This window comes from Gavialis gangeticus, unplaced genomic scaffold (genome assembly GCF_001723915.1).
Source record: "Gavialis gangeticus isolate Ggan-Ray unplaced genomic scaffold, GavGan_comp1, whole genome shotgun sequence".
NCBI classification, from domain to species: domain Eukaryota; kingdom Metazoa; phylum Chordata; order Crocodylia; family Gavialidae; genus Gavialis; species Gavialis gangeticus.
The window spans coordinates 10,227,498-10,248,213 of NW_017729000.1; the positions used below are offsets into that span (position 1 = coordinate 10,227,498).

Below are 20,716 nucleotides of genomic sequence, written 5' to 3' on the forward strand. Positions count from 1 at the left end.
GGGGGGGTTTGGGGGGGGGGCGGAAACAAGCGCCCCGTTGGGGGGGGGGGGGCACGGGACTCAGAGAGGGTGGTGGGAGGGTGCCAAACTCGGAGAAGGGGGTGGGGGCACGGGATGCAGGTGAGGCAGCACTAGGAGTGGGGGCTATGCCCTGCTGCCACTTATCCAGATGGGGTGGGGAAGGGACGCAATACAGGCACAGCTTGCTCTGGGCAGAAGTGGGCAAACGGCAGCAGGGCATAACCCATCCAGGGTGGGGGGCACAGGATGCGGGCACAAGAGCACTGGGAGTGGGGGCTATGCCCTGCTGCTGCTTGCCCCCTTCTGCCTGGAGCAAGCCATGCCTGTATTGTGCCCTCCTCCCCTGGCTGGGCAAGTGGCAGCAGGGCATAGCCCCTGCTCCCAGTGCTGCCATGCCTGCATCCCAATGCCCTCCCCCACCCTGGCTGGACAGCTTGTCCCAGCCCCAGCCCCAATCCGTCCCTGCTGTGGGAGTGTTGATCTGCCCCCCCCCACCCCCTTCCCTCCCCCCTCTGCTCACCACAGCAGACTTACCAGCTGAAGGCAGCTTTGTCCAGAGTGGTGAGGACTGCTGCCTGTTTAATTTATGGCCGAATCTTTTCCAAATAGATTCAGAGGCTTCTGATTTGATTCTGACCTTTTAATTGGTCTCCCGATTCAATTCGGATTTGGAGATTTGGCCGCTGAATCAAGCCAAATCTCCTCTGAATCAAATCAGCTGCCAAAGCTTCGCATAACCCTAATTTATGTTCCTAGACTCTAAGCTACTTGTGCCAAAGCGTAGGTACAACGAGGGGGAAGTTCAATTACTCATGCAGCTGAAATGCCACAGCTGAATGCAGCTGCTCTGCCAGGCATTGCATATTCAGAGACAAATATTTAGGAAGTGTTACTGAGGAATTTCTCAAAAAAAAAAAAAAATTCCCAGAAACCCAACATAATAAATCATTCAGGGAGAAGCAGAAATAGCACAGGGATAGGAGCAGGAATTGCATTCCTTCAGTCAAGAATGTGCTTTTCTTAACCGAGCACACACTGAAGACTATAACAAGCAAGGAAAGCTGGAGACTAAGCATCTCTTGATCTCCCTCTGGTGACCATCCAATAAATCAACAACATCCATGAAAAGGTGGAGATTGTCTGCACTTCTTGATGTTGGGTGTGTGTTGTTCACATTCTGCCACAAACCATTAATTAACTAGTGTACTTGTTGAATGGCAGGAAAAATTACCGTTGGAGAATATTCAGGGGGCTTCATCCTAGCTGCAAAGACTGAACAATTGGACTATACCTGAGAAACGGGACCTCAGAATTAGAAGATTGATATGATGATTAGGCATGCAGGCTAAATTCATGTTTGCTGCCATCAGACTAGATATGGCACAACCCACCCGTACTCCTGCATGCTGGCCTGCAATAACTCTGGACCACACATAGCCCCTTTCACATCAGAAATAGCAGGAAGGGTTAGGAAAACCCCAGAGCAATGAAGACGCTGAGTTTCAGATGAATGCCTTGTTCAAATAGAAAGGTGTGGAGCTTTGCAGAAGCAGTTTGAGGTGCACACTAGAAACCTCAAGGACATACTTTGCACTTGAGGCCCAGGGCAGAATGGGAACTGACCTCTCCACACATCTCCCTGCGTATGCATCAGCGTGGATCCCTTGGGAGTTGTGCTGCTATTAACCTCTGCTGCTGTACCTGTGCCGTAGTTCAGCTGTAATCAAATGTATTGTGCTGTTTCACTCAGGAGACCACCAGCCTCCCAAAGGAGTATTATTTCCTGGCTCCTCTGTGAAAGGTCCATGAATGGAAATTCTCATATCAGCCAGAGTTTTGCTACTGACTTCAATACAGCAAGGAATTCACCTCTGGAGTCAGTAGGTTGTGGAAATGCATTTGTGGATTCTGGGCATGCACAGGGTGATGGGGGGGATCCTATGCCCCAGACTAGCAGGGGGCAGATGTTCTGGTCAACCCTTGATAGGAAAAAAAAATGAAATAAATAAAGCTACCTGGGTAAAAATTAAGGACACTGCAGCTTTCCCCCTGCACAGGAGAGGAATTAAACAATAGATCCACAACCTCCTTTCTGATGCAAGACAGAGAAGAGTATGAGCCATATTATATAACAATTTCCCCCGTATGGATCTAATCTAAGCCAACCCCTACCATGGTATTTAAGGGTTAAGTGAGTTGATACTACAGCATTAACGTAAGACAGAGTAGGCAGGAACTGGCATTTTGATGTGGCATTCATGTAACCCATTACACAGTGGGAAATAGGCTCTGCTGTTAGCCCTACTACGAGGAACTGACCTTCCCAGTTTAATATCTGTCTTATCTGAGTGACTGTTTCCTCCCAACACTTAGGATCCAATGCTATTACTTTACCGTCTAGTATAACATGTGCTTTATAAAGTTGATTTAAAATTTTCTAATCAAGGAAAATGTGCCTTATAGCGTTCCTCTGCCACCTCAGGATACATTTTAATGGAGGGGTTTATAGGCACAAAATGCAATTACATTGATCTGTTTTCCATAACAAGGTAAAAGAGAATTGGAGACACAGGGAGCAACTCACTTATCGTTTGAATAGAAGAATATGCCCTTGAAGCACAGGAGTTAATCAACAGCTGAGTGAATACCTCCCTCCCTTTCGGGGATCATAGCCGTCAGTTATGGTATTCCATGGGCGCATGTTTCCAAAAGAGTTGGCTAATGAATTTCTGACAGTCTCTGATGCAATGCTACCATGAAGCAATTTACTGAAGAGCTTAGTTAATGATCAGGTTCCCTTTATGCCCTCTACTCTCACTTGAGGTAAATGGGAAACAGCTTGGACTGAAATGGTGATAACTTCCTAGAGGTGTGTTAGGATTACCTGTGTGAATAAAGGTTGAAAGATGAGGCTGTACCTGGGATGTGTCAGTGATAGGGAGATGCCCTTTTAAAGGGGAATTAAAAGGCTCTTCTTTCCTCTGTTCAAATCTTTTGAACACTCTGAACAATAATTATGTACCTTCAAGGGACTGTAAGGAGTTTGTATTGTTAGTAATGGCCTACTGGATGAACACAAATCATGTACAAAATTAGAAGAAAAGTCAACAGTTAAATTAGGATGTAAAATTCTAGTGACATGAGACAGCAGTCTCTTATGTTGCTACCAAGTGTCCCGACAGCAGGGTATAGGTGGAGGCTGCCTGAAGAGCAGATCAAGCCATTAGAAGTAGTGAGTTGAAACATTTGGCCCCAATCCCAGAGTAAGATCCGTTCCAAGAGCTGGAATCTCACATGGATTCATGCTGAAGTTAATGAGGCTTCATGCCAGTTAAGGTGCCCCACAGATTGCAGGATCAGAAACCCTGTCACCTTGCAATTACTGGGATTAGAAATAGTCACACTGGTCCAAATATGCAACAATAGACAGTCCACACTTCGGCTTTGCTGTTCTTCGTAGGAATTAATATCAAGGTGCCCAGAGGCTGTGCCCTTTCCAAGTAATATATATATATACACAGAACAGATCAGGTCTATCTTGTGCTCTTCTTGAACTGAAACCTCAGAACCTTAAACAATATGGTAAATCTACAGTATCTCTGTACTTTTTTACACACTGGGCAAGTTTACACGTGCATTTACTCCAGGCTAGATTTACTGTGCAGTAAAATAATGAGGAGTAAGAGTTTTGGGGTAGGTGTCTACACATACAGAGATTATGGAGAAAATTTGCTTCCAGTTCCATGCAGCCCTGCAATGGGTCCCTGCTGCCACCTGTGGGAGCCCCAGGTCCCCCTGGGTGCTAGCCCAGGGACTGGCAGGGAGCACTTGGCCAGGAGACAGCTGCCTCCTGGCTCCCGAGGGCTGCCTGCTGCTGGGGCAGGGACAGTGTTTCCTTGCCCTGGCAGCATGGAGCTCCTGGCCCTGGTTCCTTCAGCAGAGGCATGGGGCTTGGAAAGAGCTGCAGGGGAGGGGCAGGTCCCAGCCCCGTGCCCTGATCCACCATGGGGCAACTAGCAGTTAGCTCGCTGCTAGGTGCCCCACCAGTAGATCAAGACAGGGGGCTGGGACCTGCCCCTCCCCTGCAGCTCTTTCCAAGCCCTGTGCCTCCATCACCCAATCAGGGCATGGGGCTGGGACCTGCCCCTGACCGAAACAGTTCCCAGCCAGTCCTGGGCTGTACGGGGAAGTCTGTATGTGGAGCCCAGAGCTTGCTGGGGACTGCCCAAAACAGGACAGTCCGCAGCCACCTCCAGGCTTCACACGCTTCCCTGTACAACCTGGGGTTGGCTGTGAACTGTCCTGCTCAGGGGCAGGTCTCAGCCAGCTCCAGGCTGGGCAGGGAATTGTCCCCTTGCAGGGAGCTGCCATCTCCTGCTCCACAATTGGAGCAGGGAGACATTGCCCCCAGACACACAGGACAGGTGCTGGGGAACTTGTTCCCCTTGCAGCTTCATGATTTCAGAGCTGGAGGGGTGGGGGGGGAACAGGCTGGGGAGCTTCCCTCCACCCCCCACCCAGCTCTGTGCTTGCAGAGTTGAGCAGGGAACACATTTCCCAGCCCCGGCCAGCAGGGAGCTCCCAGCACCAGCTCTGCAACCATGGGGCTGCTGCTGATCTCTCAGCCTGGGTTCTGCCATCACAGAGACACTCCTGGGAGATGCTTATTTCTTAGCCTGAGCCTTGCAGTCATGGGGCTTGGGCTTGCAGACCCTTATGTCCCAACCCAATCACGATTTGGGGGCAGGGGCTTGGAGCTCTCTGCTGCCAGGGCAGGGGGCATAGACCCCACCTGGGCTGCTGTGGCAGAGCCTGCCCTGGTAGCAGGCAGGGAGCTGACTCTTGACTGACTGGAAGCAAACATTGATATTGGTTCCGGTCAGGTGTCTACATGAGCGGTACAGTGCCATTACTAATGCTGAGTAAATTAGCCACTTGCATTGGCAGGTAGAAAATGTACTTGGTATTCAAGAGGTTTACTCGAAGTAAGCATGTGCACGTGCAGATGCTTATGCTTACTTCCCAGTAAACTATGCTAATATGAAGTTAAGCATCTCATGTAGATGTGCCCAATGTGTAGTTAACTTATGGAACTCATTGCCACAGGAGGTGATGGGGCAGATAGCATAGCCAGGTTCCAAAAGGGACTGAATAAATTCATGGATGATAGATATATTGAACAGAATGGTCGGAGATGTTTCCTTTGGCATCTCTCATAGTTTCATAGTTGGTAGGGTTGGAAGGGACCTGAGCACATCATCAAGTCCAACCCCCTGCCATGGGCAGGAAAGAATGATGGGGTCAAATGACCCTGGCAAGGTGTCTATCTAACCTCCTTCTGAAGACCCCCAGGGTAGGAGCGAGCACCACTTCCCTTGGAAGTTGGTTTCAGATCCCAGCCACCCTGGGTAGATACCAGGGGAAATACTGAATAGGGGATAGAACACTCTAGAAATATATGGTTCAGTACTCTGCCTCTATCGCATTTCTACCACTGTTGGAGACAGATTTTGTTTATTAGTGCATGTTAAAAGGAAGTTACGAAGTTGAAGGGGTGGAAGGGGATATGTCAAACCCACACAAGAGTGGCTATAGGTATGGGGAGGGGGCGTGGGGAGGACACAACTACATTACAGAGACAGTGTAGCCTACTTAGCCCAGAGCTGGGTTAAGGTGGGGGATAGAGAAGATAAAAGCACAGTGCCTATGGAGGGAAGGAGATACAAAGGTCCCACCACACAAGGAAGCCACGCTGCTGTAGATTTGTGGGTTCAAGTAACATCGTGCAGAGGACAGTACAGTTGGTCTTAGCCAAAAGGCCGAGAATACTGGGCTAGATGGACCACTGGTCTGAACCAGTATGGCTTTTCGTATGTTCTTGTGTACAAGTATCAAGACAGCTGCACATCATACAACTGTTTCCTCCTATAACACCCTGAACTGCCAGTGGGTTTTGTTCAGGTGTCTCAGGAAATCACAAGTGGTACCAGCTAACTCATGAAGAGGAGGAGGAACTAATAATTATAGCAAGCAAATATTTCAAACAATTCCTGTGAAAATTCACCCAGGAGAAGAAACAAGTGAATTACCTTTTGCTGCAATCATAACTCATTTGTGATTGCTTTTTTGGTTTTTTTGCAAAAATTCTACTGAATGCATTTCCTGGCTGGGGCATCTATGAATGTGATTGTAACAAATATAATAAAAATGTATGGGAAAAAGTCCTGGAATGTGAAAATGCAAACGCTTGCACTGGAAACTGATTTAAAGAGACTCCTCACCCACTCACAACACAAAAAAAGGATTGCAGGACTTTGTATCCACCTTGAATAGGCATTGCCTTCAGCCTGGATCATAACACAATGAATACTGGCTACCCACAAGGAAATCTTAGCAGATAAACAACTATTTAGGGACATTTCTTGGTGAATAGTGCTAAAGGCTGGAAGCATTTGAGACTAATCAGAGCTTTCCAGCGGCAATTTGTAAGCAGAAAAAGAGGTTCAATTTGTCCAAACATGGTTGACTCTGAATAGTTTTCTTAGCTAGGCTCGTAACGGTCAGTGAATAGTCAGTGTGACTTACTGATTACCTGTGCTTTCCAAATCTCATGTGTTATGCAGTGTGAGGAACTTAGTATATCAGTGATTTATGAACCCGAGGTAGCGTGCAAAGCATGCTCTTGTCACTTGAATTTACATATGCCTTTTGCAGAAGAAACAAAGTGCATCTTGCTGCAAATTAATTTTAGACAGGTAAATACTGGCTTTGTTCAGCTAACTGACATCTAGCAATGCAGAAAGAAAGCTTGCTGGGAAGCATGCAACTTCCATGACAGTGGCAACAGTCCTCCATGGTGTTTATCTGTTTGTGTTCTGCTGTGTACAAAACTCAGGTCTTGAAAGAGTCCATCATGAAGAACATGCTGTACAAATAAAATTGAACTGGAAGCAAGACTGATAACATTTGCCCTGCTTTCTGCAGCACAAATCAGGTTGAAGTCTACAGTGTATATGTGAGGATTTTTTCTTCTACCCAAAATGTACATGGCACTGTTCACTTTCATCATTATTTGGAGATTTGGTTTTTTTGGCTTTCTTTAAGTACTCCTTTTTATATATTATTTATTACATGCTATTTTGGAAGTGCTAAGTGCGTCCAGTTTGTGGAGAAAAGCTCAATTTGAAGTCATCGTGATCTATGATCGTCAGCAGAGAAATAATAGAGGCGACATTCCCATGAAGTCAGGGCTGTGTGATGATCTCTTCGGATGGAGAAGAAAGTAGTGCATAGAGTATCAAAGTCAACATGCAGCTATATTATCTCACACGTTCTTTAGGCGTTCACTGCAAAAGCATCAAATTGTCTTATGGGAATGATGTGTGTATTGAGAGGGAAATGTCTCCTGTGCATTCAAATCCTTTGTAACAAGGGAGACGGGGAGTAGTGTAGGAGCCGTACCAGGAGATGGCATCATCCAGGTTTCAGATCCTTTTTCCTCCAATCTTTACTGTGCCAGCCTGGATGAAGTACCTGGTGTTTTGGTTCTTTATTCATCTGTAAAATGAGTAAAACACTCCCCTGCCTCATGAGAAGGCAGGGTTCTGGAGCTGCGTTCACTGCTGGATATTGAAATCCCCAATCAATCAATAGGGAGGCTCACAGGTTTACCATGTTTTCATCTGGATACGGGATTACAACTCTTCCAGGAGTAGTCCCTCCAGAGTTTGTTTTTAGCCTTTCAGTGACCGATGCAAAATAATCCTGGTTTCTTACAACAGAGCCACAGGACATAACTTTTGAATAATTACAACTTTAAATGTCGTTCTCTCACCATTCGCTATGGCCCAGATGCTTTAAGCTATTTATTCACCTCATACCGATTAACTTCAACTAAAGACCTTGAGAATCTGGGCATTATGCCAGAGGATCTGGTTTTCTCACATCTTGAATGTATTTATCCTCACAGTGTCCCCCGGACATAGGGAAGTAGGTACTTCCTACAGGTGGGAAACTGAGGACTAGATTTTTAAAGCTATTTAAGGGCATAAAGATGCACTTTGGTGCAGAGGGGGATTTTTTAACAGCATCTAAATGCTAACTCCGAGGGATTTCAGAGGGTAAGGATTGCACAGGGGGAGAAAGCTGGACCTCCTCGGGCGCTCAGGTCATGGAGGAAACTGGTGGCAGAACCAGACACCGGACCTGAGTCTCCCAACTAGCATCATAATCCCTTCCTCCCTGTTTCATAAAGCAATTGCTTGCACTCCAGTGCTCTTTGGAAACAGCTCTCCGGGTTGCATTGTTTCTTCCAGCTGTCCAAAATATTATTCAGCCAGCTGGCTTTCCTCATCGCAGCACAGCGAACTGTGTTTCCCTTCTTTAGGTAGGTCCAAGATAGCACAGGCCCTTCCTGCATCCACTGGCTTCTGCTCCACCCTGAGGTTTAAAACAGGAATTCAGATAACATCCTCGACATCGGTTCTGTTTCTTTCATCCCAGAACCAGCCACGAGGTGCAGCATCCAAGAAGAGAAGGGGTTTAGCAGGTGACTCGAGGGGCAAGGGGGCAACCAAAGTGAAATCCACTTTCAATGGAAGTGTGACATTGGATCAACACAGCTGAGCCTCAGAAACTTTCAAAGCCTGGCCCCCAAGTCCCTCTTTCTAGTGATGTGTGCCCAAAATTGTAACAAAAATCATGTTCCCCTTAACTTGTGCTAAGGAACTGTGCAATGTCAGCACTATGCAGAAAGGCAATGGGCTTCCTGAGAAATAGGGATGTTATTCTGACCTTGTGATCAATTTAGTGATAGAATATTCACAGAATCCTAGAAAACGAGGCTGGAAGGGACCTCAGGAGGTCACATCTAGTCCAACCCCCTGCTCAAGGCAGGACCAGCCCCAACTAGATCATCCCAGACAAGGCTTTGTCTAGCCAGGTCTTAAAAACCTCCAAGGATGGAGATACCACCACCTATCTGGGTAACCTGTTCCAGTGTTTGACTGACTACCCTCCTAGTGAGAAAGATTTTCCTAATATCTAATCTAAACTTCCCTTGCTGCAACCTGAGACCATGAAGTGCACAGCTGGAATAAGTTGGTCTGTTTTCACCTTGGGAAAGGAAATCTCTGCTTTGCAAAGCACCTGTGCTGCCAGGGCCGTGGGCAGCTAGTAATTAAGTTTTCAGAGAGAACATGGCAACAATCCAGAACAGATGCGGGGGGGGGGGAAAGGAGCAGAGTTGACACGTTGTATTAAAAAATGCCTGGAGGGGAGAAAACAAATGGAGCCTTTCCAAATTAAAAGAGAAGGTTAATAGTAGGGTGCTACAGGGATCAAGGTTGGTGGTTACAACCTTTTATTAGCCTGATAAGTGACTTGGATGATGGGCTTCAAAGCCAATGATTTAAGATTTATAAATGTTATTTAAGTGGAAAGTACAATATTTAATGGACTATACATTCACCTGTATTATTTAAGTACTTGGGCCTATGAATGGCAGTTACTATTCATTGTAGCTCGATGCAAAAAACAAAAGTGGGAGTATTTAAACAAGGGGAAATAGCTGCCAAAGGGAAAAGTGCTGTCTCCTGCTAGCTCAAAATGATGTGATAGCAAGAGTTGTCTGAACCCAGAAACTCCGTCCTGCAGGTACCTGAAGTCAATCCATATTATGACGTAATTTCTAGGGTGGATATACAATGTAAAGGAAAAAAGTGACTGATGTGTATTGGCAAGCAACATGACCTCTTTGAGTAACATGGCAGCAGAACAGAAAAAGAAAGGCCATCCAACTGAAGTGCTAACTGCTGTGTAACAGCTTCCAAAGACAGAATCATTGCTGGTGTGGAGTGAAGCCAGTGGACTTGTACCCACAGGCAATGTCGCACATAAAGTGCATAAGTACCTTACTGGCGTATGCGAATGAGAGAAGCTGGTATAATGGGTTATGGTAGAGATAATGCCCAGTTGCTGCTGCTGTAGGTAGTGCAATCACTGTCCAGTGGCTCTTCATTGTGCTTCAGATGCTAGAAATGAATGCCTTGTGCTGCTATAAAGGGTGGGACTGACGGCAGACACAGCTCAGGTACAAATTTACTGTTTCCTTAGGGCAACTTGTGGTAAGTCTCTCCTAGCTACTTTATCAACGGTCTTGTCAGGATTAGGCCACAGTACCAATCAGAAATATGTAGTCAACCTCCCTTGTAAGCACCATGGGGTGTGAAGAGACCCTGGGCCTCTTCTCGTCATCCCCTCTTCCTTTGCATCCAGGCATGTTCTCCTTACCCCTTTGGCACTTCAGCTTTGTCTCCAGCTGACATCTCCCATCTCCTCCTCACAATTCCTCCTCTCCCTACACCATTTTAGTCCATGTATTCCCCCTTCACATCTTCCTCTCCAATGCATCTTTCTGGTCCACTTTTAATCAGTTAGCCCCAAACTGATCATTACAACAAGTCCGTCTGAGCCCACCTTACCACCCCGAGTGATCTTTTGCCTCTAAACTCTTCCCACCACATTTCTTGCCATTCTTTGAACCCTGGGAAGCCAGCCAGAAACAGGGGGTTTCTAATCAAGCATCTGCTTACCCATTCCTTTCCCTTTCCTATGCCCACCTGCTTTGGGGAGAACGTAAATGGGTAACTATTGTGCATAAGCCCTTCCATGCAAGTTCTCAGATTTTAGATGGCTCATTTCTCTCTGGTCATCTAGGGAGTTCCCAACCTCCTTCATGGATGGGGAGCACTTGTTACAGTCTACAGTCATAGGAAATAGGAAGGAGAAAAACAGATGGGGCAGATAAAGAAGTCTTATCATTGCATAGTTTTGTTAGGAAGTTATATATCTTTATCAGTTCAGGAAATATGAGTTGGCAGTCCACAGAGTGATGAATAATGATGGGCAATGACTGCACGGAGATATCCTATTTATATTGGCAAAGCGCCACTTTCATTATTAACACTGAGCCTTGCAGATCTGGAGACAGTGCTGTGAAATGATTGTTTGCTTTATTTTTAGGGTAGAAGAAAGTTTTAAAACCTTATTCTGGTCAATATTTGGCTTGTCTGAAGTGATATCAGTGGTGCTGAAGTATGATCATAAGTTTATTGAAAATATTGGATATGTTCTCTATGGAGTTTATAACGTTACCATGGTGGTGGTGCTGCTTAATATGTTAATAGCCATGATCAACAACTCCTATCAGGAAATTGAGGTAAGATAAGCAATTTGATTACTCTCTATATATAGTTTTAATTGACTGCCATGTTATAAAAATCAGGAAGTGGACGGGTCCAGCGTGTAAAATGTCAGAGTATAACAGAAGGCTATTGCTTTTAAAATTATGTGGCAACCAAAAAATCTCTCACCTGGTATTAGATGTAAGCAAATTATTCACAGTGACTTATTTAAATAAGGAATTCAATATCCTTTTATTGGTTGAACATCTGTGACTGGATCACAATTTTCTAAGATTTGTACATTATTAAAAGTAGTTCACAATTTTTTTTAATTCTCTCTATTGGTCATAAGCACTTCTTGGACTATTGCCTTCAAAGCATCTGTTGGTTAATTGTGATTAGTCAGATTGATCACATGGCATTTTTAACTTGTTTCCGACTGGCTGAGTGCACAGGCCTATCTTCTTCCTATACTCTTCTATGCAGATTTAAAATTAAAATTATATTCACAAAAGATAGGTGCGCAATCTTGACATTCATTTTCTGTGAACATTTGTGCCAGCAAAACGCAGTTGTGTTTATGGTGACAAAAAGTGGACACAAAAGGGGCATGAGCACAATAATTATTAAAACCTATATCTATATTTATATCTATATCACTATTGGCAGACATTTATTTGTGGTTTTCAACCAACTCTGCCCAGTCTTGTCCACATCAGCAGACTGGATTTGCTTATTTGGATAAAAATAGAGAAAAACAGATTTTTGTTCAGATAAATAAAACAAGAAGAATGATTAATGCCTGGGCACTTGTCAGTGCTGATTCCTCTCTTTTTTGTCCCAGTTTCATGAATGTCAAGTTACTATAGTTGAATCTGTATTAATTAGCTGCTCTAATCTTCCCTCAGAACCCAAATATGCAAAAGGCCAGGGCTGCATATATTTCCTTGGTGTAATGCTTGAGTACTTATGCACAGCAGTGAAAATATTACATGGATTCCTGTGTATGCGGCAATTAGGTTGAAATGTCAGAGCTACCTTACTTTTGTACCCTTTGCCCTGCATGCAGATGACCCCATCAAGAAAATCATTCTAGCTGTCAGATAAGAGGAGCATTTTAATCAGTATCTTATCAGTATCTCATTAAAAAAGATAAGAACCAAGGTTTTATCAGAAACAGCTCCAACATCGCCAATCAGAAACAACTCCAAAAGCCAAACGGCCAAAGTCAGCATAGCTCCATTCAAGCCAATAGAAATGCACTGCTGTAAAGGAGGGGAGAATTAGGCTCAATGCCTTCATTTGTAACAGGCCCTTTTCTGCCAACGTAGCGGTTTCATCAGAGCTATACACTGATGAGAGAGCATGCATTATTCATGTTACCGTAGCACAGATGTATTGGCAAAACTCTTTTTCCCATTGATATTACTGTCTGCTTTATATACCACAATGAAAACAGCTGTAGAAAAGCTACAAGATCATCCTCTCTTGCCCAGCAAATGATCCTGCTATGAGGTCCTGAGCACAGAAGAACTAAATACAGTTATAAATGCCACTCAGATTCATACAGACTGCACTAACCTTGCATTTGCCCTCAGGAAAGTTCTTGATGTCTTGCCTCTCTTTGACAATCTAATAAGGGGATATCATCTTTACTGAAAAACGGATGTGTTTATATGGTATGTGAGAGATCTGAACCAAAATATAATGGAACAGGACAAGGAATATCATTAGGACCAAAAAAAGGAATCAGCTGGTATAGGCTATTCTAGTTTTCGTTTACTGGAAAACATGAGAAGCCTGAGCTGCTATTTGGGAATTTTTAGTGAATCAAACGATAGGTACTTAGGCATCAAATATCTCTGTACTTAATTAGAAGCATGAGTCATTATTAAATGATAATGTCAAGATTGCTTCTTTGTTGCTTGGTACTGAAAATACACCCATGTATTTGGCCAAGCTCAAAATATGGAACGTGTTTTATGGGTGCTTCATTTACTGAAGATGTCCTTGCTGTCCAAAGAAAGAGGACCATGGTCCTGAATGGAAAAGGACAGAGGTATTTCACATCCTACATTTTTTACCAGAATTCTTGCCATCTCTTGGCATTCTGAATCCGCACAACACGGCTTTTTTGGGTTGCATCGAAGTTATCAGCAAGGTGGCTGTAGCCATGCTTCCAATATGCAAAGAGAAACAGAACACAGCACCTATAGGCTGACCACAGCAAGCTTGTTTTCAGGAGACCCGGTACAGCACTTGTTAGGGTCAACTGAATCCAAAATGTGACATATGTAAGATATGTAAGGGTAGTCCCAACATGTCTATAACTAGGTCCCCCATTGCCCTATGTGAGTGGTACAATAGGGAAGAAATAACACCCTGAAAAATCTACCACACTCAACTATTCACCTGTTCTCCTCATTGCCATTACACCCTGCTCTCTATATGCTGTTTCCCTGTAGTACAGTCCTTTCTTTTCTTTCTTTTTTTTTTGGCCACTCTCCTCTTTTTTTCTCACAAATATTCCTGCAAGGAAACTGCAGACACATTAACTGTTGAGTCTAACTGATCTCTCCAACCCCTTTCTTAACTGGCACCTCCCACAACTTGCCCATTAGCCAACCTAGAAGGAAGGTGACATTCGATTCAGAAGGTCACTGAGTTTCATGCTCACCCTGTCAGGGTTGCCCAGGTGCTCTGTTTGAATCCTGCCAGCTCCAAAGGTGTTCTGAGGAGCTTGGGAGGTTTTCAAACAGCATCTCATTTAATCGGAAAAAAATCCATGAGGCCTGGTAGGAAGGATAGTTATCCAATATTTATATTTAGTTTCCCTGAGCTCCCTCTGAAAGACAGCAATAGGCCTGTCTAAGGCACTGGGCACAGGGGCCTTCCCCTGTTTTTTGGCAAACATCATCATCAAGGAGAAGGCTGGGTACATAGTATGGATACCTCCCCCTACACCGGGGGTGGGCAAAACGTGGCCCACAGGCCAGATGTGGCCTACCAGGCCATTCTATCTGGTCCACGGTGCCCCTAAAAAATTTAGAAAATTAATATTTATCTTCCCTTGGCTGCCTGTCATACAGCCCTCAACAGCTTGCCAAAACTCAGTAAGCAGGCCTCCGTCCGAAATAATTGCCCACCCCTGCACTACACCCTGAGCCGGACCCGCTGCTGAAGATGGACATAGAGGATAAGTTGGTTCCTTCTCAGCTTCCTCTGCTGCACTAAGGCAGACCTGTCAGGGGTGCTGGATCCAATGGCTTCTCCTTCCTTCCATCAACTGTGCTGCTTAGAAGCAGCCCAGGAGAAAGCAGCTGCCTGACTTCATCATTCACTTGGCTCGGAAGCTCAGACCGTGGCTGTCTTCTTCCTCTGTCACTGTGTTGCCACTGGCTGTTGGCCTCTGTCTCCTATGGTCCCACATATGCCCCACTTCACTTTCCCCCTTGAAGCCCCACTAAAAAACTCCCCACACTCCAGAAGATTATTTAGGTGCACAATATGTACATAACAATATAGACATAAACAATAGGCCTGTGCGAGTTGGCAGCAATCCAATCCGGCTTCAGATCAGTCATTTTGGATGGCAGCGATCCAATCTGGAGCTCCAGACCGGGTTTCTGCTTCAATCTGGTTGAAGCAGCTCCAAAGCCTCGGAGATCCTACCAGAGGGTATAATGGGGAATCAACAAAATATCTATTACTTTGTTGGTTTTTGTCTGACTTGGATGAAACTTACAGGAGTGGTAGCTTCTGTTGAGAGCATGAATCCTGCCAAGTTTCAAGAAGATCGGTGCAGAGGTTTGGGGGGAAGTGTACCCCAAATTCTTGAAAGCAAAACTCATGTCACGTCTGTGGGTTACACCACAGGGCGGGAAATACTGCAGGGATGGTGGCCACAAAGTCTGCCAAGTTTCAAGGAGATAAGTGCAGGGTTTGGGGGGAACTGCACCTTAAGCTGCAGACAAGCAAGGCTTGTGACATGGGTGACATTGTGTGTGTTAAGGCGCAGTGGGGTGGCAGGCTGCGGCCACAAAGCCTGCCAGATGTCAAGAAGATCGGTGCAGGGGTGCTGGGTTCTGGGGCCCTGTACCCCTAGCTGCTGACAGGCAAAACCCGTGTCATGGGTGCTTGTGCAACTGACTGTCTCTGTCTTGGGGTAGTTGATTGTCTGTATTGATTCTTTCCTCTCCTTAGCCTGGTTTTGTAGGTGCTAATTGATGGTAATCAGCTGGTTACATTAGCCAGCAACTGTGTATTGAGCTGGCCCCTGAGTGAATCATGGTTGATTGGTAACTGGTAGCACAGTAGCTTAGCACCCAGAACTGCAGTAGTGTCTCCCACACCCAAAGACAGAGACAGTCAGTTGCACAAGCACCCTTGTCATGAGTTTTGCCCATCAGCAGCTAGAGGTGCAAGGCCCCAAAACCCCCCTGCACCAATCTCTTCGACAGTTGGCAGGTGTTGTGGCCGCAGCAGGGACCATCATCCCTGCAGCTTTCACCCTGTTGCACCCTAACACACACAGTGTCACCCATGTCATGAGTTTTGCTTGTCTGCAGCTTGAGGTGCAGTTCCTCCAAACCCCTGCATGTATCATCTTGAAAATTGGCAGGCTTTGTGGCCTGAGCAGGGGCCAGCACCCCTGCAGTTTTGACCCCCCTTTGTTGTAACACGAAGATGTTACAGGAGTTTTGCTTTCAAGAATTTGGGGTGCAGTTTCCCCCAAACCCCTGCACTGATCTTCATGAAACATAGCAGACCTCATGCTCTCTGAAAAGTCTACCAACCCTTGCAAATTTCATCCAAGTCAGACAAAAAACAACAAAGTTATAGATATTTTATTGTTTCCCCATTGTACCCTATGGCCAGATCTCCGAGGCGGCTCCGAAGCTCTTCCGACCACTTTCACAGTTTCGAAGCTCCAAACTACTTCAGAAAGCCTAACAAAACCAGCACTTCGATCCAGACATGCTGCTTTGGATGCCGAAGCATCCAAAGCTTCTCCAGATCCAAAGCATGGTCCAAGGCCTTGCACAGCCCTAATAAGCAATCTACTCACGTCAAAGTTGGAGCAGGGAGAAGGGCCTTGGGAGACCAGACTCGTACTCAGTCCATCGAAGTGGTCTCTGCTCCTTAGTCTCACTGCCACTGGAACAATGTTGGCACATTCCTACCTCGATACTGATGCTGCTCTTGTTTTTATTTCCCATCTCTCAGGAGGATGCAGATGTGGAGTGGAAGTTTGCGCGTGCCAAACTATGGCTCTCATACTTTGACGAAGGAAGGACTCTACCTGCTCCTTTCAACCTAGTGCCAAGCCCTAAATCCTTTTATTATCTCATAATGAGAATCAAAATGTGCCTCATAAAACTCTGCAAATCCAAGGCCAAAAACTGTGAAAATGATCTCGAGATGGGCATGCTCAATTCCAACCACCGGGTAAGGCACTCACCTCTTTGCTGTTCATGTTCTTTGACGGTGGACCGTGGCATTCTCCAAGGATAATAGGGGAAGTATCCTTAACTCAAAAGGGCTGCATGGCATTTTAGTCAAAGCTATTTTTCTGTATTATTTGTATGACAGCAACCCCCAGAGGCCCAGCCAAAATTGGGACCTCTTTTTACAGGCACCTGCTAAAATACTTGCGATCTATATAAACTCTGATAGGAAACTGATGAAGTGACTTATTCAAAGGCCCAGGCAGTAAGCCAGTGGTGGAACAAAGCCTAGAAGCCGGGTTCCTTCACTTTAAACCACCAGCAGACCATGCTGCCTCTTTTATGTCCAGCTTCCTTTCACCATCGCCCTAAATCAATTTTATAGTCACTATGTGAAAATCAGCATTTCCCTGCCGAGTCTGATTGCACCTTTGTTGGGAGCCACAGTCTGGACGGGGACTATTAATTTCTCCTGAGGACCTGAAGCTGCAATTACTGACCTCTCCCCCCCTTCATCTCTCACAGAAACAGATAGGTCCTTCCTCACCTGCCATCTGTTCACTGTTTTGGAATAGATGGGTGCTTTGGGAAAGCACAAATTTGCTGCCTGCCAAATGGCACATTTCAGAAAGGTGAAGGAGCCTCCTCCCAAGCACCAAGGAGCTTCTGCATGATAAAACAGGTCTTAGAAATCAGATGCTTTCCAGCAGAACCGGCTTGCCTTGCCCCTGAAAAAAAAAAAGTGTCAGTGTAATCAGAGAGCACTCTCTCCCATGGAAATGATTATTTTCAGGAACTGTTCCTAGGGTCATTGGGACAAAATGTTCCTGGCAAGTTGATTGGAATTACAAAAAAATAAAAGAAAAAAGAAAAACCCACCAAAGTAAATCTGTTCCTTCCCCTCGTGGCATTTCTCTTGCTTCACAGTGAAATGCCTGAAGCTTTTCAGCACACAGTTCAGCTGCAGCTGCTCTACCCTGGCCGTCAAATCCAGCAAACAGAAGCAGGCAGTGAGACAGCTTTGTTTAAGCTGTACTAGCCGTGGCTTTCATTTCCCCTGCTCAAACGGGAAGAGGAGATTGGGAAGTGGTCCCTGGAAAGGTGTGTTTCAGGGTTTGGCAGGAGTGGGGGAGGAAGGGGTAACATCACTTCCCATGCTGGAGGCTCAAGTGATGTTCCTCAGCAGCGCTGCCAGCAGTGTCTAAGGGGGTTGTTAATATTCATGAGGCATGTTCGAGGGCACATCAGACCAGGATTTTAAATTTTAATCTGAGTATAGCTGCACATTTTTTTCAGGTCATTTGAACTCAAGCCTGTTAGCTGCTTCTGCTTCTTCACAGAGCCTAAACTGACTAGAAGGAGCAGCTGGGTAGAGCAAAAGAGAGACCACCAACCTGGCCCATGGGGACCAAGAAAATGAATGGTGGGGCAAAATAAGGCAGAGAGTGGAGGAGAGGGGGTGGAAAACCAAGTGGGAGAGCAGAAGAAAACGTTTGAGATGAAAGGAATATGCTGAAAAGAGGCAGAGAAAACCCCACCAGGGACACTGATGTACCATGAGGTCCTCCCAGGAGAGGTGACACACCATGAGAGGGAAACAGAGAGAGCGACTGAAGAGGAAATGCCAAACAAATAAAAGCATAGACACAGGCAGGGGAACATGTGCCAGAGGGACGCAGAGGAGGACTCTGCTTGGCTTGCCTCTGTGGACTGCAGTCTGCCCTCGGGGTAGCTTGGAGCTCTTACTATCTCAATGAAAGCACAGGAACCAGTCCCGTTGTCCCATAATAACGGTATTGCTGAGAGCTGACCCGGTGCTTGTTGAGAGTGCATTTCCCCTAGGCAAGTTTAAGAGAGCATGCTTACATAGGATGGGCATTCAGTCACCTGCCAAGGTATGGCTAGAGAAGCTAAAAATATCTAAGTTGCGCAGGCCCTGGTTTTAATTGCCAAGACCAACTGATTTGCTTCTTAAACTGCCTACTGCCCAGGTAGACGGGCATGTTGGAGCCACTGAAGTCTAGTAGATCAGCTTTCCTCTTCATTTTTTGTCTAAAGAATCATGTATTTGAGGCATGGGAAACGAAATAACCGGAAGGATTGGTGACCTGAAAGATAGTGAAGGAATGCCTTAACCCACCATTAATATCTATTTATCAAGGGTGAACATTTTCACCACCTAAGTCACTTTGAAAATGGGACTTCAGCTTTTAAAATCATTTTGGTACTTCTCATAATATAACCCCAAAGTCGACTTTTAGGCTTTGTATTCCAAGATTTGAGCACACTCTTTTGCTCTCCATGTCTAGGCAGCTGCCAGCTGAGCTTGCTGACGTGAATGGTTTCCAGCTCAGTGTAGTGGCCATTTCAGAGCCCGTTCTGAGGTGCCCGTCTTTTTCCATGCACTGTAGAGGGAACCTGGGTGCCTAGCACAGGGGTCTGGGTCTGGTGCTGCCTCCTACCTTGGGGGTCTTTAAGAGGAGGCTTGATGTTTACCTGGCTGGGGTCATTTGAGCCTGGTTTTCGCTCCTGCCCAGGGCAGGGGGTCGGACTAGAAGATCTACAAGGTCCCTTCCGACGCTACAGCTATGAATCTATGAATCTATTCTGCTCTGGAGACCAGTTTTGGCCCTTTGAGACTGTTTAGCTGCAAATGTTTTATATGGATCATGCATTTGAATAGCAAGACGGTACAAATATTGTGGACAGACAGAGTTAGCCAAATCTCTTGCTATCGTATCTCTAGTGGGTTCTGCAAAACCAATCTCTAGCTTCCAAAATCAAGAGCTTCACTGTGATTACAGAACATATACTACTTAGCTGCGAGAATACTACCTTTTTTTTGGCTGGATCACCAATAACAAATTGTGTTCTGATTTGAACAGTCTCCTCCGTAGGAGATTTCCATGCAGGCTTTCATGACTCATTAATACCCATTGAGTCAGATTACTAATTTTTCTTTTCTTTCTCTTTTTCTCTTCTTTTAAAAGTTATTTTCAGAAGTTGGTCCCAATGACCAAAACTATCAGAATAATTAACAAAGCTCTGCCTTTTAACGCTGACTGGTTCAAAAGATCATAGTTACATTGCCCCAGCCTAGGACTAGGGGGAGAGCGGCCGTGAGATGCACCAGACTCACTCTGCATGCACCACCTCTCACCTGAAAGTGGTGTAGCGGGTTTTTTGTGGTAGTTGGATGCACACCATTTCCAAAGCTTATGGGTGCTCACCAGTGCCACACTACACCAGTTACACCACTTCTGCTTGGGGACAGAGTGCATGTGGGCAGGTGGACCGTGCCTTGATGCAGCAGTGTGCTCATGCTCAAAGGGGCATGTCATGTACACAATCAAAGCACTCTTTGTTTGGACGATGTGAGGACCAGTAACTCATCCAGTAATTTTTCTGTGCATAGGAAATCAGAGGGTCAGCTCACTCTACTCCCCCCCACCCCTTCCCTAATCAACCTATTAATTGGATGTTGGAGATGCTGGTTTAATTATTCCGCAGGACCTTCAAGCTGCCTACAACGAAGCATTTCCTAACACTTTGGGGAAGCCCTTTTTTTAAGTCTGGTGTGTTTGGGGGAGGAGAAGCTGTCAGTACTCTAATACTTTACCATGTTTTATACTTTCAGAAAATTCGTTTTCTGTCTAGCACACGAAACACAGAAAATTTTTCTGGGAAGAATGCTTATAACAAGCCCACGAGATATCAGGTAATAATAGTAAGAGCAAGAGCAAAGCTAAAGGTCTGGCAGTGAAAAGGGCTTGTTGGCAAAGATCAAATCTGTTGACTTACTGCGAGCTCCCATCTTGTGACTGGCCAAGCAATGACCAGTGCCAAATCAGAGGGAATGAAGGGCAAATAGCACTGGTGGGATTGTGCCCAAAATACTTCATGGTAGCTTAAGAGAACATGGTGGTATATTGGCTGCATTTAACACTAACACAGTTGCCATGTTAAATCCAGGCAGCAGCACTGAACCTAATGCAAGAAGTACTCCACATAGCCTCATTGCCCTAGACTCACATTGGCAGCATTTCATTTTGTCATGACACAATG

At 45.5% G+C, this 20,716-nt stretch overlaps 1 protein-coding gene across 1 annotated transcript in view; it reads left to right on the forward strand.

Annotated features, from left to right (window-relative positions):
• The window catches only part of LOC109289932 (short transient receptor potential channel 7-like), a 96,622-nt gene that overhangs the window by 62,023 nt on the left and 13,883 nt on the right, over positions 1-20,716 (forward strand). Inside the window, exons 6-8 of the mRNA XM_019506239.1 lie at positions 11,044-11,239; positions 16,431-16,652; positions 20,289-20,369. Of these exons, the coding sequence (XP_019361784.1) occupies positions 11,044-11,239; positions 16,431-16,652; positions 20,289-20,369 (499 nt within the window). The remainder of the gene's footprint in view (positions 1-11,043; positions 11,240-16,430; positions 16,653-20,288; positions 20,370-20,716) is intronic.